Source organism: Nuphar pumila, chromosome 2, assembly GCF_984573655.1.
Source record: "Nuphar pumila chromosome 2, dmNupPumi1.hap1.1, whole genome shotgun sequence".
In the NCBI taxonomy this organism is placed as follows: Eukaryota; Viridiplantae; Streptophyta; class Magnoliopsida; order Nymphaeales; family Nymphaeaceae; genus Nuphar; species Nuphar pumila.
The window spans coordinates 65,444,599-65,468,805 of record NC_143250.1 but is presented as its reverse complement, the minus strand read 5'-3'; the positions used below and the strand labels follow the sequence as shown (position 1 = coordinate 65,468,805).

The window sequence follows — 24,207 nt, the reverse complement described above, 5'->3', positions numbered from 1 at the left end:
AAGGAGGAGATGGTGGACAAAGAGGAAAGAGGGACTATAGCAAGACTATTTGTCACTTTTGTAAGGAACCGGGGCATATCAAGCCCGTATGTCCCAAATGGAAGAGACTTCTAGCTATGGCCACCACCGGTGTACCACAAAAGGAAGAGGCCTCATCAAGTGGGTCACTCTCGTTGAATCAAATAGTGGAGGCCCTTCAACCTCTTCTCAAGGGAGCTACATCCGGCGCCGCCGTATCTACCTCTTCCATTCCAGGTAAAGTGTCTTGGCTTTTGGACTCAGGTGCATCTTTTCATATGTCCCCAAACATGTTTTCACTTTCCGATTTTTCAAAACATGCTTCTCCATCCTTTGTTTCCACTGCGGATGGAACCACTCTTGAAATTAAAGGAATAGGTAATTTTGAAACTCAAGATTTTTTCATTCCAAAAATTAGATTTATACCTAAACTTAACTTAAACCTTCTCTCTGTTTCTCAACTCACGGACCATGGCTGCGATATTAAATTTTCATATGACAAATGTTTAATACAGGATCGCCGGTCCGGGAAATTGATTGGGGAAGGCTTTAGAAAATGAGACTTATACTATATGGAATCTCTCCAAGTTCCAAAATCTTTTTGTAATGTTGCCCGAAACAAAGATATAAACATATGGCACAAAAGACTTGGTCATCCTAATGTCACCAAGTTATCTTATCTACATTTTGCAAAGGATCTATGTAAAAGTTCTTTTTCCTGTAATGATTGTATTCTCGGAAAAATGCAAAGTTTACCTTTTGAGCAAAGAACTATGTTCTCATCTAAAACCTTCGAAATTGTTCATTCCGATGTTTGGGGACCCGCACCTGTTGCTTCAAAAGGAGGCTTCTCTTACTATGTTATTTTTGTGGATGATTTCTCCAGATATTCATGGATATATTTCCTAAAGTACAAACATGAAGTTTTTACATGTTTTAAAACCTTCCACTCTTGATCAAGAATCAATTCAATAGTAATATAAAGATTTTTAGAAGTGATTCTGGAGGAGAATATCTATCCAACCAATTTAAAACTTATCTTGAGGATCACAGAATTATTCACCAAAGATCTTGTCCTAAAACCCCTCAACAGAATGGATTGGCCGAAAGAAAACATAGGCACATCATTGAGACCACTAGGACCCTGCTTATTTCTCAAAACATTCCTAAGAACTTTTGGGCTGAAGCAGCCCTCGCTTCTGTTTATCTGATAAATCGCTTACCATCTAGGATATTAGGAAAAATATCCCCTTTTGAGATCTTATATAAATTTGAACCTGATTATAGTAGGTTACGTGTTTTTGGATGTAAATGTTTTATACTTACGGATAAAAACGACAAGCTCTCTCCCAAAGCTATCCCCTACGCTTTTCTTGGGTATTCCGAAACTCAAAAAGGGTTTCGTTGCTATGATCTTCGAGATGATAAGTTATATGTTTCTAGAAATGTAACGTTTTTAGAAAATGAGAGTGGATTTGAAAAAATGTTTCTCAACAAGAAAATTTTGATTACTCATTCCTTTTTGATTTATTGGCTAGTAACGATGATATATCTAGTGATGATGATGTATCATCAAACCACGATGAGGATGGTGATGTTAAAGAACATAACCCTCTCAATGATCAAGAAAACAGGATTTCAAGTGATCCGATAACCTACTCCCGTAGAAACCAAGGCACCTTTAGAAGTGCCATTGACCAATATAGTGAGCTTGTACCTACTCTCGATCATCGAAGATCTGAGAGAAATAGAAGACCGCCAACTCGGTTTGTCTCTTTTGATTCTTTTTCCCCCCGGTATAGGGCTTGTCTTTAGTGCCATTCATTCTTATTTTGAGCCAAGGAATTTTGAAGAAGCTAAAAAATGTATAGAATGGCAAGAAGCCATGCAGAATGAACTTAGTGCTCTAAAAAGGGCTGAAACTTGGGATTTCCAAACTCTACTCATGGGAAAGAAAACTATAGGTTGTCGATGGGTTTTTAAAGTTAAAACTAAAAGCCACGGATCCCTGGAAAGGTATAAAGCTCGCTTAGTTGCTAAAGGGTATGGGCAAGAGTATGGAATTGATTATGAAGAAACGTTTGCTCCTGTAGCCCGAATGGTTACAGTTAGATGTCTCATTACTATTGCATCTATTAAAAATTGGAACATTTTTCAAATGGATGTGAAAAATGCTTTTTTAAATGGTGATCTTAACGAAGAAGTATATATGGATGCCCCACCAGGCATGAAGATTCCTGAAAATAAAGTTCTTCGTCTTCGAAAGGCTCTCTATGGATTGAAACAGGCTCCCAAAGCCTGGTATGATAAAATTTTCTTTTTGGGTCTGGGCTAGCTAGCATCCCAGCCGAGTGATACTTGGTTGGCTGCCAGGCCTTGGCAGGGTGCTCACTGGCCCAGCTGGGCGTGTATAGTGACTGCCAAGCTCAGCCGACTAAGTCAGCTGGGCTGGAGCCGAGTCCCAGCCGACTGTCTGTCGGCTGGGTGCTGGATCAGCCTCCCTTTCAAAAAAAAATATATATATATATAATATATATGCAGTTTGGTATGGACTGGCCCAAAATTTCTGTTTATGAAAATAAATTGGTTAGGCTATGCATGCAAATATTACAAATTATGCTAAGTGTATTTGTAATAACTGCAAAATTTTCCATTAAAAATTTTAATGTTTTATGCGTAAAATAGGTTGAATTGGGCATGGATCCAAGTTTCGGATCCAGAACCATACTTAAGTGATACCCTTATACATATAAACCTATTAAATATCTATATATACATGAATAAGAAAATAAATAATATATATATATATATATATATAAATAGATTATTAGGTGGGATTTGGACCCAACTATGGGTCCACATCTTTAAATAAGACCCGGATCCAACACGTGGTTGGATCCCGAGTGCGGGTCGCGGGTCGGACCCGGACCCGACCCACACCTTGTAAAAAGGGAAAACAGGAACAGGGTTAAAAAGGAGGGGCAACCCGATAAAAAAAAAAAAACAACAACAAAGGGGGGGAAAAACCCCTCCCCCGATAAATCACCTGTTAGGGTTCAATGGAACCCTAACATGCAAGGAGTCTGGGAGTTGGGGGAGATCGCAGCCGCCGGGGGAAGGAGCTTCCTTCCTTTTCGGGTGGCCACCCTCCTACAAAAGGGGACCCCCGAACCTCTTTCTCTCTCAATCCCACTCTCTCTTTCTTTCTCTCTCTCTCTCGTTCGAATCGCCTCCGAGCTCGGGCCTGTTGTTCGAAACATTTGCCGGGAGAAGCCGACCGACCCCCTCTCGTGGATGCTGCAACACCCTCGCCGGATAATGGTAGGGTTTCTGTGATTTTGTTTCAGGTTAATCATGGGTTGGTGGGGTGCGGGTTGTCTAAAACCCAAATCGACTGATTTAAAGGGGGGTTTTGTTGCCAGACAGTTAATAAGATCGGAGATTGGGGGAGACTGTTTTGTTTTTAACGGATTGGGTGTTTTGCTTGAAGATTTATCCTTCATTCTCGAATTAGCTACTTTGACCGAGATTTAGATGGAAAAATCTATCTCCTTTTTAATCGAAAACCCTAGTTTGAATTAGGTTTTTCTTGACCTTGGTATTGAAAGCCCTAACTAAGAGTCTGTGGGTCTTTTGCAATCCTTTCAAGTCTCAAATGTGTATGACTGTTTCAAATGAGGTCTGATATTGCGTTGAATCATAGCTGAAATCATTTTGGATACTTGAATAATGAATACCGCATGCCTTCAATTAATAGTTTCTTTACGGGTAGCATTAATGTCTTACTACTGTGTGTACGGATATGTGTAGGAGTTATTGAGTTTACTAATTTAACTTGTGGGAGAACCTAACAGATAGCTGCTTTTGTTTTTGGGTCCAGCCGAGTATCTTGATCACACCATGGAGGAATGTTTAGCTGTTGGTTGTTTTTTTTTTGTTTTTGTTCAGCATAATACAACATATTGTATTTAATGAGCTGAAATGTTAAATGATACTTAAATTAAGATGGCTGAACAGTGTCTAGTTGGATTTATTGGTTTCTTGTGTAACTCAACATGCTATGCTATACTTAGTACGGTAATTGGCTGAACCGATAGTTATTGTACATGCTATATTTTAGTGAACTGTAGTGTTAAATGATACTTAAACTAATATGGCTGAACAATGTCTAGTTGGATTTATTGGTTTCTTGTGTAACTCAACATGCTATGCTATACTTAGTACGGTAATTGGCTGAACCGATAGTTATTGTACATGCTATATTTTAGTGAACTGTAGTGTTAAATGATACTTAAACTAATATGGCTGAACAATGTCTAGTTGGATTTATTGGTTTCTTGCGTAACTCAACATGCTATGCTATACTTAGTACGATAATTGGCTGATCCGATAGCTATTGTACATGCTGTATTTTAGTGAACTGTAATGCTAAATGATACTTAAATTAATATGGCTGAACAGTGTCTAGTTGGATTTATTGGTCTATTGCGTAACCCAGCATGCTATGCTATACTTAATTATTCAAAAAAAAAAATATACATTGTAATGATTGGGTGATCTAGTACCTTGAATTTCCTGTGGTGTATAACTGAGATAGGCAAAATAGGATTAGAGACTCTATTAATTTCGGCCTGCATTGTGATGCACATCAAAAGGTTATGTTTTGGCATATTGGCTATAAACACTGCATATGTTAGTTTCAACAATTGTAAATACTTCAAGATCTTTAGGGGATGCATACTTCCCTTTTTACATGTTGTAAATAGTATGCATAGGAATCTTACGTTCCTATAAATGAATTATCCATAGTGGTTTGTGAATGTGCCAATCATCATGTTAGTAAATTTTATCACCATTGGTCCTTATAAAGGGCCGAACTAAGTTAATGATCATGCAAGTCAAAGAGAGTTGTAATCACTCTTTTAGTTTAAGAAATCCATGGTAGTGATTGATGAATAAGAGTAAATTTTCATTTATGTGTAATTGTTTGTGGATTAAGGCTGGCAGGTGAACCACCAAGCCTGGTACTTGCAGGCTTTACCTTGGCACTCAAGTTAAAAAGGTTAATACCCACATAAATTTTAACATTCGTGCTTGACTGGTTTAAAGGCACCGTAGCACTTTGGGTGGGTTATGAAATCAATATGACAAAGGATTGAGACGACTCTATACCCTGGGTAAATTGACTAAGGGTGGGAATTCTACTGCCATGGTAGTAGAAAGAAGTTGGGGAAATGCCCTGTACTTCGGGAAATAAATTAAATGAAAAGATTAACCCACCCAGTTCTTGGGCTTACCTTAGAGAGGGTAAGTGGTACAAAACTCTGGGGACACGTGTTTTGGTTTCGAGCGTAAAGCGACTCGTTGGTCCCAGTCCTCAGAGTTGGGGGACCCAGACTACCAATTTATCCTAGGTGGTAGTTCTTTTGTTCTTCTGCAGAAGTGAGGGATGCATCCTGTTTTGGTTTTGGCCTTTGGGAGTTTCTCTCGGTCACTGGCCGCTCCCTTGGGATTTCAGTCACAGTTAGAGTGTTCGGGTTAAGAAAACAACCCTGAATAATATACCCCCGGACATTCTCTTCTATGATGGTTGCCTTGGCCCGTGTGTACCCGCGGGATAAGAGAAGATAAACACTAACTAGAACAGTTAGGTATCACTGTATGGGAGTCATTAAAGAGACAATTGCTTACTCTTCCATCATGTTTTATATTCGTTGCTTATGTTGAAACGACATCCTAAATTGTGTATTTATTAGTTAATTGAATTCATATTATGGATGTTGTTCATGTTAGTGTAAGTTCTGCTTGAATTGCTTAATACCTTACTTAATTGTTGTAGTTGCATAAAATGCTTCTTGTGCTTAAGTATAATTGTTACATAATCTACCTTTCTATTCAGATATATGTCTATGATTGCTATTGCATCGAAATCCTTATGTGGTTATGTTTAGACTGTAATTCAAACACGACACCCACATCACACTTGACACATGATCTACTTGCAAGAATAATTACAGTTTTCCTACTTAGACGTGGTAGTCTAATTCCTATAATTTCTATTATTTTCAGGAGAAGAGTAGTTCTATGAGCGATGCGGGATGAGGCGCTGACCGAGACTTGATCCATTGTTCTCTGGCGGTTCTGCTTACTTTCAGATTGAGATTTTTGTTTTGAGACTAAATGTGAAAACTTTGATGTTGGATTTTATTATTATTGAAGTGGAAATAAATGGTGTGGTTTGCTTTTACCTTCCTGTATCGTTCTGAAATGCTTAACCCGAGAATTATTAGTTTCCGCTTGAAAAAAAAAAAAATCCCTAAAAATTTGGGTTAAATTTCGGGGCGTTACAGTATTGGGCTTAATCATATGCATACAAAGGGGTGATGTTCCTTATGTGATTAAACTTGTTGTGTGATACTTATTCGAAATTGTTGTTGCAAGCAGGCTTACTTGTGCATGTACATATACATAATTTAGGTGCTTTTGCAAGATCAAAATGGCATGAGTGTTCGTACGTTTTAATTGGAATAATTCATTAATGAAATCATGCATTTGGCAGGAATTGTGCAATGAATGAAAGTATGCATTGCATGTTGGTGTGGGAACTCATGCTTATGCATTTAAATATTATTGATTTTGTCATAGATGAATGTGCATTGAAAAGTGTGTGAAAAGAATGCATAAGTGGCATACTCTTTATGATTTTTTTTGCTTATGAGGGCATTGATGGTCAATTGGATCATCAGGGGCCGGGTGAGCCTCGAGAACCAGTTGTTATCTGTTTTAGTTATTTTGATGCATTGCGCAAATCAGAGGTGATATTATGGTTTTTACTGCACTGTTTCTTGTTGCTACGGACTATCCACTGGCGCCACTTTATTGGTATACCAAAACAATAACAGCTGTGTCAAAACACACCACCCCAGGAAAAATGGCGGACTCTCCCTAAAACCGTGGCCAGGAGAAGAACCTCAACATCGGGTTCCGGGGCAACAACATGCACACAAAGTTTTTGTATCCTCACGGTTTCCCCAAACCGCAACATCCAAGATTCCCACGCTAAAGCAGGAACATCAAGAAGAAAATGAATTATACTGTGCTTTACTTTCTTTTATCTGATTATTAATTCATCTCTTTTACATTTGCAATGTAAAAATTTTAATAACATAAGCTTGCAAAACAACATGCCAAGAGCCCCCAACGGTCACATTTGTGACCGTTGGGGGCTCCAACGACTCTATGGTTGGAGCCCTTTTTGGTTTCTAAAAAATACGAAAACTAAAAACAAAAATTAAAAAAAGAAATTATATTTTAACAAAAAATAAAAATAGTTGTTTTCTAAAACAACTATGTGAAATTATAAAAATACCCCTATCGGGCATTGATGTAATGTATATATATATATATATGTACATTTTAACACCCCCCTTCAAACTTTATGGGGAAATGACAGAAAGTTTGCCAAGGAGAAACATGAAGCCGAGAGCCGAAAGGGCTTTAGTAAAGAAGTCCGCCAACCTATGTCACATGGGTGCGGGTGCGGGTGCGGGTGCGGGTGCGGGTGCGACACGGGTGCGGCGCAATTTTAAAAATTTTGGACACGGGGACTCGGCTATATATATATATATATATTTAAAAATATATATATATATATATCCAGTGTGTGCATATGTCTATATAAATTTTGGACTCGGCTCGTGACTCTTCCAAGTTGTCTCAGATCCTGAACTAACTGAGTTAAAATAGTAGTATAACTGGATTAGAACCAAACTAGGCTGAGTTTATCATTGACTCAGCCGAGTCTTAGCTACCATGGGAATAAAACATCATCAAGGTATTAATTAAAAGCATTAACTAAAAGCATGTTCTGGTAAATGCATTAAATATCTTTTGCTAAAATTCATAACATTAATTAAAAGCATTAAAAGCTTTTAATTTTTCAAAGCTAGATTTGAAAAAGAGAGAGAGAGAGAGAGATCTCGGTGGATGAGAAAGTGTTGCTACTCGTGGATGAGAATTTATTAGCTTTTATAAGAGAGAGAACTTGGTGGATGAAAAGTGTTGGTACTCGTGGATGAGAATTTATTAGCTTTTAAGATTGAGAGAGAGAATTAAATGATAATATTTAAGAATAATTTTTTTTTTCTGGGCCTAATGTTTAAGACTCATGCTATATATATATATTTTTAAAAAATATATAAAAAGATCTTTTTTTTTTTATTTTTTTGGTACTAAAAATGGACATTTTTGGACTCGGTCAACGTTGACCGAGTCCAAAATTAAGACGGACTCGGCCTGGACTCGTTGACCGAGTCCGACTCGGCGTTGACCGAGTCCAGGCCGTGTCCGAGGCCGCACCCGTGTCCGCACCCGTGTCGGGGCGTGTCGACTCGGGTGCGGCACCTCCCTAGCCGAGTCCGTGTGACATAGCCGCCAACTGATATTCTGAAGTGACATACGTTAGAGCAATTGTTCCTCGTAAGTATTAATCACAAACATAGTGGCAATCCATTTCAATATGTTTGGTATGCTCATGGAAGGTATGATTGCTTGCAATATAGATGACACTCTTGTTGTCGCAACATAGCTTTGAAGCTTCAGTAATATCAACTCCCATGTCGTTAAGCAGTCTGCGAAGCCATACAAGTTCCATTGTTGTGGTTGCGATAGCCCGATACTCATCTTCGGTAGATGATAGTGAAACTTTCTGCTGCTTCTTGCGTCGCCAGACAATCAAAGAGTCTCCTAGAAAGACACAAAAACCAGTAGTTAAGACTTGATCATTAAAATTACCTCCCCAATCTGCATCCGTATAAGCAAGAAGATTCAAGGAAGAAGCAGATGATAAAAATAACCCTTTATTGATAGTGTTTCGAATGTAACGAATGATCCGGAGAACAACACCCATGTGCACAATTGTAGGAGCATGCTGAAATTGACTAACTGAGTGAACCACGTGAGTGATATCTGGTCTGGTGATGGTTAAGTAGGTGAGAGACCCAATGAGTTGTCTATAGGGTGTGGGATCTTCCAAAAGAACCCCATCCTCCAATCGTAATTTGGCATTAATAACCTCAAGAGTCTCTACTTTTTTATCATTTGAAATGCCAGACTTAGAACACATATCTGTAGCAAGCTTCATCTATGACAAAATATATCATGGAGAAGAATATGCAACTTCTATTTTTCATGTAAATCTATATCCTCGAGAAGAACATAAAATCAAACCGGAGTTCGATTTTTCATCTATTTTCAAAGAGGAGACCCGTACCTCCAAACCGGTGCTTGAGGGTTGCGGCTGTTGCGAGAAAGAGAGTGCTTCCACCGACCTCGACTGCTCCGACGACGTGAAGGGGATTCCGAGAGAAAGAGACAGGGAAGTTGAGAGATAGAGGGACAACGAGAGGCGTGGTCGGCAGAAAGAGAGAGGGAGGAAGAGAGGAGAGCGAGGGGAACCAACTCGGGATCCCCCTTTTGAAGGAGAAAGACCAGAAAGGGAGGAGACGACCTACCTCCCAGCGGCTGCGCTCCGCCCCTGCCCCCTCCCCATTGCGATTTCCTTATTGCGAGGTTAGGGTTCACTCTGAACCCTAACCCTCTCTTTTTATCGGGCAACCCGTTTTGGGTAGCCTTTATCTACCCTTTTTTTTAAGTGGGGCGCGGTCCGGGTCCTGACCCGAGACCCGGAAACCAACATATAGTTGGGTCCGCGCCTCACCCATACAATGAGGATCCACAAGTTGGATCCAAATGGATCCAAGAGTGGATCCTTGAGCTATATATATTTCCTATGTTTATTATATATTTATATATATATAATATTATTATTTATTTAAATATATTTTTCTTTTCAAATAGGTTTACATGATATTATATGTATTTTTATCTATGGATCTTTTATGGGTCCTGGGTCCGAAACTTGGATCCCAGGATCAAATCAAATAATTTATGCATTATAATAGAAAAAAAATTCCAAACAAATAACAAAAATACGGTTATTACAAAAACTACCCATCATTCTCTCACCTTACACATACATGCACCCCCTTTATTTATAGAGGAGAAAGCGGGGAAGAAGTAAAGGAGAGGAGGAGAAAAAGTACTCTCAATAGCCAACAACAGCTAGACTTCTAGCTGTTGGGACTAAGTCAACTTGTTTGACTTAATCCCCAATATATATATATACATACATGTGAATGTATACATATATACTATACTATATACATAAGTGTGTATATGTACAAATAACAATATACATATATACTTACACATTCCGTATATCTACGAAAGAATACATTTAATCTTAACAAGTTGGACCTCCTTCAACTAGCCGTTAGGCACAGTCCTAACAGCTGGCTGGTCAACCCACTTTGACAAAAAATAAAAGAAATAAAAAATTTAAAAAAATCAAGAATTAATCATTTATACAATGACTAAAAGAAATTAGAGTACCTATTCTACCTGTAAAAGTAAATATTAAGTATACTTATTATAAAAAATACCCAAACTAAAGACTAAATACCCATTAGGTATACCTTGAATACAAAAAGACAGAATACAGATAAGTATACCTAAGTATACTCAGTTATATACAACATATACACCACGATATTATATTTATCTTAACACTGGTATGGGTACAGGTTGGGTTGGGTCTCTAACCCTGACCTGATACCCAGACCACTTTTTTCTTTTTTCTAATGTTGTCTTTGGTCAAATTGGCACCCAGGCCCTGACAATCCCTTCCCTTGGCACGCGCACACGCACACGCACACGCACACGCACACGCACATACACATACACATACACACACACACACACACACACACGCACATATATATATATATATATATATATATATATAGAGAGAGAGAGAGAGAGAGAGAGAGAGAGGCACAAAACAGGGTTTTATCGCCCCTTTCCCTTTTTCCTTTAGTCAAAATATTATCCCCAACCCTTTTCTTTTATTCAAAATATCAACCCTCCCTCTTTTACTCAAAATATCATTCCTCCTTTTACTTGAAATATATACATATAAAGTTGTACCTAGGGATAGGGGTGTCAACGGGTCGGGTTTGGTTCGGACCCAGGCGGAACCAGACTTGGACCCGATTTTCGGGTATGGTATCGGGTCCACTATAAGAGAAACCATACCCGGACCCAATAAGAACTGCAGGACCATACCCAGTAAAATAATATTTTTATCAGTTTTACATTGAAAAATTGCAGGTCTTAATCGGAACTCGGGTTGGGCCTGGGTCTGGTATAAATTTTCACAAACTATACCCAGATCCATGTATTAATCGGACCTTCAGGTCCGGACCCAGGTCTTAATCGGGTCTTCTTATTTATCACCATACTCGGACCCCATAGGGTTTGGTCCGGGTCTGGTCCAGGTAAAAACGACCAGTTGACCCATACCAGTTAGTAAACATCAGCATAACAATAATTATGTGAAAGTTCACTAGTAAGGTTGAGAATTGCTGAATTTGTTGTTTCACAGTTTCTTTTCAGGTTGCTTTATTAACTTCATTGTTTCACAGTTTCTTTGTTAGTCATACTGCAATTTGTTGGTCCCTGATGGGTAAACTCTTTCATTTCTCTGTAGATCTTATATCTTTTGCAGCCTAGTTTTGTGCCATCATTTTGTCAATTGAAGTTGAAGTGCATTCTCTTCTGATTTTCTGCCTGATCCCTAAGATTGCAGCTTGGGATGCAAACCTTGTAACTTCGCATAAGCGCATGGGGAATGCTGGGATTTCCCTTGACTTATTTTGTGATGGTAAGATTGATATTCTTCAACTTTTTAAACTCTTTTTGTTGTTTGATGGTTTCTTCCACCACACATGCACTGGTTGGTTTTTCTGATGATATTTCTCATGTAGAATGATATGGTTGGGTGTAGCATTCAGATTGTCAATTCTTGTTTCACTTTCGCCTTCAAGAAAGAAAAAAGAGAAAACCTTAAATTCCTACTTCAAATATGTTATAGTGTATGCAATTATCAAATAATAGTTGGATATATCTTAGACTTCTTCAGATATTCAAAAGTCTCTGCTGCCATGCTTGCATTCTTGGTGACTTGGAGATGTTTTAAGTAGCTTCTGCTTTGGTTGTAGTTACTATATATTGTGTCTGAAATTATAACTATTGGTTCTTTTCAGGAAATGTGCACAATTTACAAGTAGAATTGGGAGGCATAGGTGGTGGCGGAAAGATACTTCTGGAGGTTCTTTGAAATTTTCATCTGAAGTTGAATATTTTAGGGACAATATTTCCTCTTGAATTGATTATCTGACTTTTCTAACTAACCTTCAGCTAGCCGGAATTTTGAAGGGCTTTTTCCATGTTTTCCTTAAATCTGACCATACACGTGTTCTACATGCTTGATTTTATAGGAATAGACTCTTAGATCATCTGATTCCAATACATAGGTTGTAACGCCCCAAAATTTCAAACTTGCGAACTTTTCAGAAAACAGGCAAGAGACTAGAAAGATCTTACTTTTCAAAGTTTGTTTATGAAATCAACGGAAGATAATTCTTTTGTTGAATTTAGAAAGGCAAGCTGACAACTTTGGGCACGTTAGCTAAAAGAACCAAAACTCACAATCCATATAACTTGCAAAATACTTGGAAAGCCACTTTCATTAAAAGAAGTTCCCAACTAGTACAAACTTCGGATATCCAAAGGAAAATCCGTGACAAAACCCAAAAACATCCAGGACGCGAGCTAAGAGCAGGAAAAAGAAATCTTGAAGCCATCTTGTCATCGCCCGTGGTGTACCTAATCATCACCTGTACCCATATAATGGGTTAGTTTCGCGAAAAACTAGTAGGCGCGTAAGAGAGACTACAAGAAACTGAATTAAGAGCATTTAATTCAGCATGCTAAGCAGTTTAAAGCAGATCAACAGTTAAAAGTAAGTAAGCAGTGTAACTGTCAAACGCAACATGACCATTCATTTGATCGTAAGCTGTGAACTTTCACGCAACTAGCAAGTCTTATGACCCATCAACAAATGTGAACAAACTCTATGTTTCAATATTACTGGCCTACGGGTACGCGCAAACAAAACATAGAAATAACTAAGACTAGTTCGGACGTCTGTTATTTTATGTATTTTCAATAACCCGAATAGCTAGTTGAGTCCACTTCTAAGGGGACGACTTTGACCGAGAGAGGATTTCCCAAAGGCATATACTTGGCAACGGATGCATCCAACTTCTGCAGAAGCCCATGGGATCTACCACCTATGTTAATGTCTGGTAGTCTCTTCCCCTAACTCCAATGACTGGGGAGGCCTGATTTTTGCCCGTGGGGTGGTTGTTAACAACCTGTCAATTAGAGTTTTTATACCGCTCTGTCCTCTCCCTTGACAGACAACAAGAAGTGAATGAGTGCGTTAGGTGTTGTTTAACTAACAACCCATTCTAATGTTGTGGTCTTTCAACCACTCGAGCATCTTGCCTGTGAAGGCGACCAGTCACCATTTTATGTGATTACAGTATTGTGCATTTAGCACTATTCGAGATCGCACGACCGTCTCATCCGATCATCGTAGTACTAGCGTGTAGTGCACGACTACAAATACTCTATGATGAAACAGATATAGTTCCTCAATAGGATCCTCAACAAAAGTGTTTCATAAAAATATAATGTTTCTTTGACTCTGCTTTGCAGGGCTGCTCACTCGAAAAGCTTGGATCCTTGCTAGGGATCCCTCTCTTAAGACGATGATGTATCGTTAAGCCCCCGACTCAACTCTAATCGCAAGAGAGAGAGCGGTAAATGCCCCTTGCATCCTCCACGAGGATGCCTGATAGAACATGCAATGAGCGAAGACTTGAGCGTCATCTGCAATGACAAGGCATTGACGAAACATTTGCAAAAGCAGGAGCTTGGGCGCAAAGCGCGATGACAAAGTAAAGACTGTAAGCAGGAGTGAAAACGCAAAGCCTGGGCGCAAATAGCGATGGCAAAGAAAAGTCCGAAAGCAGGAATGCGTAAGCGAAGCCTAGGTGCAAAGCACGGTGGCAAAGGAAAGACATGACAGAAAGTAAAGGACAAGGATAGTGAAACCGCATCCTTGAGTTAATTGTGTACTCGTATAAATATATATTTATATATATATTTATTTAATTGTCCTTTTTAGTTAATTGAACTCAATTCAATTGTCCAAGTCCTTTGTGCAATCTTTCCCTACCTTGGGCAGTTGCGAGCTTGCTGACGTCAGCGGGTGTAGGCGATTGACGGCTCGGGCCGCGGAGCACGAGCGAGATCCGTCGTACGAGCTGCAAAAGTGACATCCTTAGCAAGTTAACACAAAAAATAGGAGGTCAGGGGCGCTGCCGCTGTCCTGACGTGAATGAAGCAGAGGCAGGGGCATTGTGCCCCTGCGCACCTGTTATAAGCGTAAGAAGCAGGGGCAGGGGCCGCGAGCCTCTGCTGACCTGCTGTCAACAAACGACGGGGAGGCAGGGGGTGCATGCCCTTGAAAAACGAGGGCAGGCAAGGTTGCGCCCCTGCCTGACAAAGTAAAAGAGAGGCAGGGGCAAAGCCCCTGCCTGTCAACAATGAAAGGGGAGGCAGGAGGCTTCACTCCTGCTTGACGAACATGCAAACAGGGAGCAAGAGGGTGCAGGGAGGGGACTAGATATTTCGCGGACGAAATTCTTTTAAGAGGGGTAGGATGTAAAACCCCATTTAAAAAAAAAAAAAATAATATCGGTTTGGACCCGGGCCGGATCGGGTCCGGACCCGACCCGGGCCCCTTTTTATTTTAGGGTTTTAAGTAACCCGACGCAGGGTCCCGAGCGCCGCACCCCCCCCTCTTCTCCCCTTCATTTTCGGGTTGATTGGGGAAACCCACCGAGGTTTCCCCTTTCATCTTCCCCCCCCGAGCTCTTTATGAGGAGTGCTGGAGGGCGAGGGGAGGCACGCCTCCCCTCTCGAGCTTCCTCCCATGCGCCGGTCTCCTTCCCTGCTGCGCCCACCGCCGACGCCGGGAACACCCCCCAGGTACGCCGTTCTTCTCTTCTCCTCCTCACCCCCTCCCTGTCACCTCGCCGGGAGGCCGGCAGGTGGCTCATGTTAAAACATATGTAATAATACCATAATACCCGATAGGGGTATTATGGTCATTTCACAAAGTACCCCATAGGGGTACTTATTTTGTTTCTCGTATTTCACTATTTTTTATTTTTCTTTTTATTTTTATTTTTGTATTTTTTGGATACCGAAAAGGGGCCCCACAATGGAGTCGTTGGGGCCCCCAACGGTCACATATGTGACCGTTGGGGGCTCCCAACGACTCTATTGGGAGCCCCTTTGGTCTCCTCTTCTTATAAATAGGGGGAACCCCCCATGTATGTTGTATTGCTCTTGAGAGCTCCTCTTCAATAATAGTGATATTATTTTTCATGTGTGTAGCCTTTTTATAAGGCCCTTTGTATATCCCTTAGTGGATTTTCTCTCTTGTGCTTGTTGCATTTGTCCGTGTGGGACATAGTGAATGCTTTAGCATTCTTGGTTTCTTCCGCTTATTTCATTACATGGTATCAGAGCCAATTGATCTTCTAAAGGTAAAATCTTGTCTCTCTCTACTTCCTTTCTTTCTCACATCTTCCTTGTGTAGCAATGGAAGTCAAGATCGATCTATCATTCAAACTCAATGGAAAAAATTACATGATGTGGGCATCCGCAATGGAGAATAATCTCAAAGGCAAGAAGCTTTGGGGTTATGTAATGGGAACCGTTCCGGAACCCCAACTTAAGCTCACAAAGATGGAAGGAGATCAAGAGAAAGCACTTGAAGGCGATGCTCGTCTCAAGGCCATTGAAGATTATAATCATCAAATGGAAGATTGGGAGAGCAACCATGCAAAAATCCTTGCATGGTTTATGAATAATGTCGAACTTAAGGTATGTGCAAATATTGCAAAATTCCGCCGGGCAAATGAAGCTTGGTTTTTTATGAAGGGTATGTTTACCCAAAAGGATCTTGCAAGAGCTTATTTCTTGCAAGAAAAAGTAAGAACCACAAAACAAGGCGACATGAGCATACAAGATTACTATAGTGCTCTAAATCCTTTGTGGGATGAATTGGCTCTTTTAGAGCCTAAATGGGTATCTATGGAGGATGTGGTTCTAAGACAAAAACAAATGGAACAAGATAGATTGTTCCAATTTTTATTTGGGCTTCGTCCCGAATTTGAACAAGTGAGATCCTCACTTCTCCATAGATCCACGTTTCCTCCCTTAGAAGAAGCTATTGCCGAGATTACTCAAGAAGAGACTAGGCATAGCATGGGTAAAAGCATAGAGGAAGTTCTTGCCGTATCTAAACCCGGCAATCATGTTAAAACATACAAACCACCTCATTTTGGTAAGCAAGGGAGTGGTGGAAGAAAAATGATTATATGTCACCATTGTTATGAGCCGGGACATATTAAACCCGTTTGCCCAAAGCTAAATGGGGCATTCAAGCCAAAGGTGGCTTCCGTTGAAGAATCCACCACCAAAGAAGTTGACGGCAAGAACGGGGATCTCAAAGACACTCTTGGACAAATCTCCTTGGCTCTTCAACAAATCTTAAAGGTCACTTCTTCCACCTCCGGTGCCGCCATTGCCTCATCATCACCTCCCGGTACGTACTCTTGGATTTTAGATTCCGGAGCTTCTTTTCACATGACCCCTCATGAAAATGCATTAACCAATGTGCACACCAATTCAAAAATGTCTTGTGTCTCTACGGCCGATGGAACTTTTCTCAAAATAAATGGTGTTGGAACTCTTGATTCTAAAAATGTTCAAAATTTCCTTGTTCCAAAATTAAATCTTAACCTCTTTTCCGTTTCTCAAATAGCCGACCATGGATGTGAAATATCTTTCTCATCCCAAGGGTGCTTTGTGCAGGATCTCCGGTCCGGGAAGCGGATTGGGCAAGGCCATAGGAAGGGAGACCTTTATTTTATGGATAATTTAATGCTTCCAAATACCTCATTTTGTACTTATGTCCAAGACAAAAATATTGAAACTTGGCATAAAAGGCTTGGACATCCAAGTTACTCTAAAATGTATCTTTTTCCTTTTGGAAACAAGTTTTGTAAAGAAAAAGATATCAATTGCAAAGATTGCATTTTTGGCAAAATGAAGTCTACTCCTTTTCCTATTAGATCCTTTGTGACAACAAGACCTTTTGAATTGGTGCATTCCGATGTTTGGGGGCCATCTCCGGTTCTATCTAAAGGTGGTTATTCATATTATGTTACTTTTATTGATGATTATACTAGATATGTATGGATTTATTTTCTTAACTTTAAATCAGAAGTTTTTAACTTTTTTAAAGAATTCCATGCAAAAATTCAAAATCAATTTCAAAGTCAAATATCCATTCTTAGATCCGATTCGGGTGGAGAATACTTATCAAATGATTTTCAAGCATATCTAAAACAACATGGCATTTGTCATCAAAAATCTTGCCCAAGAACTCCTCAACAAAACGGTCTAGCGGAAAGAAAACATAGGCATATTTTGGAAACCACTAGATCCTTACTCATTTCTAAAAATATTCCTAAAAATTTTTGGGCCGAAGCCGTGTTAACCTCCACCTATTTAATCAATAGGATGCCATCTTCAAAATTGAATAATATCTCTCCTTATGAAAAACTTTTTAATATGACACCCGACTACAATCGTCTTCGGATTTTTGGGTGTAAATGCTTTGTTCTTTTACATAAAAGAGATAAATTGTCACCTAAAGCAATAGAATTGTATTTTTAGGATATGGTGAAAATCAAAAAGGCTATAGATGCTTTGATCATAAAAATAATAAGTTATTTGTCTCCAAAGATGTAACCTTTTTAGAAGATGAAAATGGATTTGACATATTGGAAAAATCAAATGAAATTGATTATATGTTTATCAATGATCTTTTAGAAGATTCAAATGATGACTCTTTGAGTCATCCGGAAATTTTAGAAAATACTCATGATTCTCATGATGATGATGTATCACCAACTAATGGTGACAATCTCCAAGTATACACTCGGCGTGAGGAAGCCCAACCTATTAGTGCTTTAGAAAAATTCTTGCGGCTTAATGAACCCTAGAAGAAACCTCCCTTAGGCGTTCTTCTAGAGAATCAATCCCACCTAATAGGTTTGTCTCATATGAAACTCTTTCACCTAAATATAGAGCTTGTCTAATAGCCTTGCATTCTTACTATGAACCCTCCCATTATAATCAAGCAAAAAGTATACCTCATTGGGTTGAAGCAATGAAAGTTGAACTAGATGCTTTAAATAAAGCTAAAACTTGGGAAATAGTTCACCTTCCTCCAAATAAGAAAGCTATAGGATGTCGATGGGTCTACAAAGTCAAAACAAAAAGTGATGGTTCCCTAGAGCGCTATAAAGCTAGATTAGTTGCTAAGGGATACTCACAAGAATATGGCATCGATTATGAGGAGACTTTTGCTCTCGTGGCTCGCATGACAAGCGTTAGAACTTTAATTGCGGTAGCATCATCTAAGAAATGGCCTATATTCCAATTAGATGTTAAAAATGCCTTTCTTAATGGTCAGTTGAATGAAGAAGTATATATGGATCCTCCGCCGGGAATCAATGTTAACCAAGGTCAAACCCTTCGGTTATTAAAAGCCTTATATGGTCTTAAACAAGCCCCTAAGGCTTGGTATGATAGATTTAGTGCTATCATGTTACAATTGGGATTTCGCTCATGTTATACTGACACTGCTCTTTTTGTTAAAAATGCAGGTAATAGTATCATCATCCTTCTGCTTTATGTTGATGATATGATCATCACTGGCAATGATGAAAGCGGTATTCTTAAAGTTAAAAATATGTTAAAACATAATTTTGATATGTCTGATCTGGGTTTTCTCAGGTACTTTCTTGGCATAGAAGTTGCATACTCTCCTCGAGGGTATATACTGTCACAGATGAAGCTTGCTGCAGACATATGCTCCAAATCTGGGATTTCAGATGATAAAAAGGTGGAGACTCCCGAGGTTATCAATGCTAAACTACGACTGGAGGATGGAGTTCTGCTGGACGATCCTACGCCCTACAGGCAACTCATAGGCTCCCTCACCTATCTGACTATCACCAGGCCCGATATTGCTCATGCTGTGCACTCTGCAAGCCAATTTCAGCATGCTCCTACATCTGTGCATATGAGTGCTGTGCTCCGGATCATTCGATATATTAAAAATACTTTGACTAAAGGGCTATTCCTATCCTCAATCTCTTCCTTAGATTTACTAGCTTATACTGATGCTGACTGGGGAGGAAACCCAAATGATCGAATCTCAACTACTGGCTTTTGTGTATTCCTAGGAGATTCGCTAATTGCTTGGAGGTGCAAGAAACAGCAGAAAGTCTCATTATCTTCTACTGAAGCAGAATACAGGGCTATGGCAACCACTACAATGGAGCTGGTGTGGCTTCGAAGTCTTCTTCAAGATATGGGAGTCGAAATTACCGGGGCTTCGAAGCTTTGTTGCGACAACAAAAGTGCTATCTACATTGCCAGCAACCACACTTTCCATGAGAGGACGAAACATATTGAAATGGATTGTCATTATGTACGTGATGAATATCTTCGTGGGACAGTAACACTGCCATATGTCACTTCAGAATATCAACTTGCTGATTTCTTCACCAAAGCCCTGCCTGCTCCTCGCTTCTTGTTCCTCCTTGGCAAACTTTCGGTCATTCCCCCGTAAAGTTTGAGGGGGGGTGTTAAAACATATGTAATAATACCATAATACCCGATAGGGGTATTATGGTCATTTCACAAAGTACCCCATAGGGGTACTTATTTTGTTTCTCGTATTTCACTATTTTTTATTTTTCTTTTTATTTTTCTTTTTGTATTTTTTGGATACCGAAAAGGGGCCCCACAATGGAGTCGTTGGGGCCCCCAACGGTCACATATGTGACCGTTGGGGGCTCCCAACGACTCTATTGGGAGCCCCTTTGGTCTCCTCTTCTTATAAATAGGGGGAACCCCCCATGTATGTTGTATTGCTCTTGAGAGCTCCTCTTCAATAATAGTGATATTATTTTTCATGTGTGTAGCCTTTTTATAAGGCCCTTTGTATATCCCTTAGTGGATTTTCTCTCTTGTGCTTGTTGCATTTGTCCGTGTGGGACATAGTGAATGCTTTAGCATTCTTGGTTTCTTCCGCTTATTTCACAAATGTGGCCTCTAAGGGCACACTCACAAAACCCACAATGGGTAATCACAAAAGAGGCTCACAATATAAAAATAAATATTTTATTAATGTTCTTCAAAGTATGCAAGAAGCATACTTGAACAATGGAGTTTGTCCCTATTTATATACCAGAAAGGGAGAGGAGAAAGAGAGTAAAGAGACTAGGTACTCATGGCTAGTCAGTACTCATAGTCAACTCTAGGTTGATTAGAAAATACAAAAAGCGAAAAATAAAAAAGTATATTATATATAATATATATACATATATATATATATATAATGTTAAATATTTTAACACTCCCTCAAACTTACGATAAAATAACCGAAAGTTTGCCTAAAAAGAAGTGAAATCTAGGAGATGCGAGAGGTTTAGTGAAGAAGTTTGCCAACTGGTACTTGTATGTAACATAGGGCAGATCAATAGTGCCTTGTAGGTACTCCTTTCAGACATAGTGACAATCCATCTCGATATGCTTGGTACGCTCATAAAATGTACGGTTGTTGGCAATATAGATAGCACTTTTGTTGTCACAACATATTTTTGAGGCTCTTATCACTTGAACTCTCATATCTGTCAGCAGTCTTCGTAGCCAGACCACCTCCATCATGGTTGTAGCCATGGCCCGGTATTCAACTTCAGTTTGGTGAAAGCAAGACCTTCTGTTGTTTCTTACACTGTCGCGATATTAGAGATTGACCTAAGAAAACACAAAAACTCGTTGAGTGTCTGTTATTGGGATGACCTCCCCAATCAGCATCAATATAAGCAATTAAATCAAAAGTAGATAAAGCAAACAAGAAAAGGCCTCGAGCAAGAGAGGTTTTAATATATCTAATAATGCGAAAAACTGCTCTCATATGAACAAAAGTAGGAGCATGTTGAAATTAAATAGTTGTGTGAAGAACATGTGATATATCAGGTCTAGTAATCGAAAGATAAAAGAGTGCTCCAATAAGTTGTCTATAGGGTGTTGGATCTTCAAGAGTTTTCTGTGAACACCCAAAATTTTCCAAAAAATCCAAAAATTCTCTTTCTGCCCTTGGCCCAATATTTGAATAAATCAGGTCAATCTTTAATCAAAATTCCATTCATTTCTCGGATTCAATGGAATCTAGACTCAATCTTCATTTCTGACCCAATTTTTGATCCAAATTGGATATCTGGGTCCAATTCTGATCCTGAAACTCTTATTGTTAAAAAAAATCAAAAATTTCAAATTCTTTATATTTTCTCAGTGGTTTTTCTCAGTTCAGGGTCCGATCTCAATTTAAAATCCGAATTCTAATGTTTTATCAAAATTCCCAAACCCAGATCCATTTTTGAAACTCAATTTCCAAAATTAACCCTACTTTTCTAAAAAAAAAACCCTCATTTTCAGAAAATTGTAAATATTTCAAAATAAATATTTTACAAAAATCTTTCAAAAGACCTCACTTGGGTCCCATTTTCCTAAAAAATCCCTCATATTTTTCTCATATCTTTAGACCTTTTTATCAAAAATCTAAAAAAATTCCGGAAAATATAGTTTTTTACACCATTTTTTTTAAGAAATACTTGTAAATGGACCTTCTTTTTGAAAATCTCTGAAAATAAAAGACCATTTTTGAAAAATGGCCTAACGACCTTCTCCTATAAAAAAACGATCATCGGCGTCCTCCTTCACCGCATTTCACCCCAACACCCCCTTCCTCTTCTCGATTCTTCTCCCTTTTCTCTCTGCTGAGCTACTGAAGAAGGTTCCCCTCCCTCCTTCAGAGTTCCTGCAAGACCAAGGTAAGTAACCCTCCTCCTTTCATCTTTTACCCATGGATTCCTTTAAGTTTTAATGCACGTTTAGAGCCGATTCGTCTTCTTCTTCCTTCTTTTTATTGAACTTTAATTTTACCTCTGTATTTATTTCCCTTTTGTTCTTTTCTTTATGATTTCTCTTTTAGTTTTTCAGCTTTTAATCCCCACTAATGCACCTTCGATGGTATTGAGTTGCCGATAGCATCCTCAACCCATCTTCGTGCAACAACAACGGAATTGTTTCATTTCAACACGATTTCTCCCTTCTCATTTCCTTTTATGCTTTGCTATTTTGTTTAATTTTGTATCCCAGTCTATGACTTATGTTATTTTTCTTTTTTCTTTCATTGTTTGCAATTTCCGAATTCATGTCTGATCTCTGCTTCTTTTTATTATCATTTATTTTATTTTTTTTTTTATTGTTCTCTTTTTCATTTTTCCATTTCCTTCCGTTTGAAGCAATATACACAATGTCGATCTGTATATGGCAGCATCGACTTGTGTTTTGCAACAAGAATTTGGCCCCATCATTGGCTACACCCCTTTTCGTGGATCTGTATATTCTGATTTTCTCCGGTTTCATTATATCCCTTTTTTTATTTGTTATAGCCGGATTGCTACGATTGACTCTGTGTGTTTACTAATTCTGTCACTCTAGATATCATAAGTCTCCTTGATTCCATTTTGTTTTCTAACATTGCATTTTAATTTGCAGTCTGTATTGATTTCCCGTTTTAGTTTGCATTGGATCATACCTTTAGTTGCATTTCATCCATATAATTCGTTGTATCTCATGCATTTTAGTTATGTTTTGCCTCACCACATCTTTATGACATCTGATATCTTTTCTGATTTATTGAATTTTCACTCTGATTTGAGTTCTCTGGGGCTTCATTGGTTTATCTACATGATCATGTTTTATCGATCCCTCAAACGTCCATTAGCCATCAACGAGATCCAATACTTGCTTGGATCCGATTCTCGATGAAATCCATCTGCTCTGTATTTGATTTCATCGTGAATCCAACCATTGAACCAACTATGAGGATTGATCCCATCTATATCGTGGAATCCCCTGCGTTCCATTGCCCAGTCTTCCTCCTTTATTTTCGATCTTCTTGTCGATTTTTGATTGCTTGTTTACATCTTGATTCCTTTTTTTTTCTTTCTTTCTCTTTTTCCCTTGATTTCTGTTTCCATCGTATAGTCTTTCAATTTAATCCTGTTGCGTTTCTCTCTCTTTCTCGGCACCGTCGGTGACTCTCCCACGCTCTCTGTGGAGATCGGGGGAAGTTGAGCTCTAGTTTTCGTCGGATCTGATATCCTCCAGCGTCAGAATTCTGATTTCCGATCACAATGCCGCTCTGTCCTTCGTGATTTCTCTCGAATCTATCTGAGGACAAAGATGGTGACTTTGGGGCCTCTGGCTCACGTGCAGCTAAGGAATTCATATGATCTTGGTCCCTCTCGTTGATTCGTGTGCTAAAATGTGACTACTTCATAGGGAATTCGTGGCTCTCTTATTGCATTCTTTCTTCTGTTTTGTGTCTCTCAAAAAGTGCTCGGTTCATGAAATGGAGGTGTCCTGATGTTTCTTGAGATATCATTCCTCCCTGGGATCACTCCCACGTTTTTAGCATGGATCTATGCTGGAATTTTGAAGTACAGAGAGAGTTCTACCCCTTTCAAAGTCAGACACTCAGATGTCAGTTTGGTTGAATTGGGAGATGAAGTAATTAAGGGAGATGATAGAGTTACACTACTAGAGGGAGTTGCATCGATGACTTCTTTCAAAGTCCACCACGACAAGTCTGCACTCTCAGGTAAATCGGTCCTTTACTTGAACATGCATCGAACAAAAGAGTAGAAAGGGTGGACGCAGGTGCTATTCTTAATGGACCACAGTTTTGCTGCAACGGAAATCTATAATGCAAGTCGTATGTTCATTGTTGCCGATGTCTGGATGACTGGTTTTAAAAACTTTTCCTATTATTATATCCCAAAAGATTTCAGTGTAGCACGTTTTGCTCAGATGATATGGCACCTCAATTTCTTTGTGATGTTCTGTTCCATCTTCCTAAATAATAACTGTACGCTATACTACACCTGCCCTATACTCACCTTACCATGCTCCAGTCCTCAGCATGTCACCTCACAA

At 39.1% G+C, this 24,207-nt stretch overlaps 1 protein-coding gene across 5 annotated transcripts in view; it reads left to right on the top strand.

Annotated features, from left to right (window-relative positions):
• Positions 1 to 24,207, top strand: part of LOC149845609 (putative triglyceride lipase) — a 269,765-nt gene that overhangs the window by 31,071 nt on the left and 214,487 nt on the right. For all 5 annotated transcript variants that reach the window (XM_089995863.1, XM_089995861.1, XM_089995860.1 and 2 more), the window contains exons 6-7: positions 11,719 to 11,800; positions 12,183 to 12,247. In XM_089995863.1, coding sequence (XP_089851989.1) covers positions 11,719 to 11,800; positions 12,183 to 12,247 — 147 coding nt within the window. The remainder of the gene's footprint in view (positions 1 to 11,718; positions 11,801 to 12,182; positions 12,248 to 24,207) is intronic.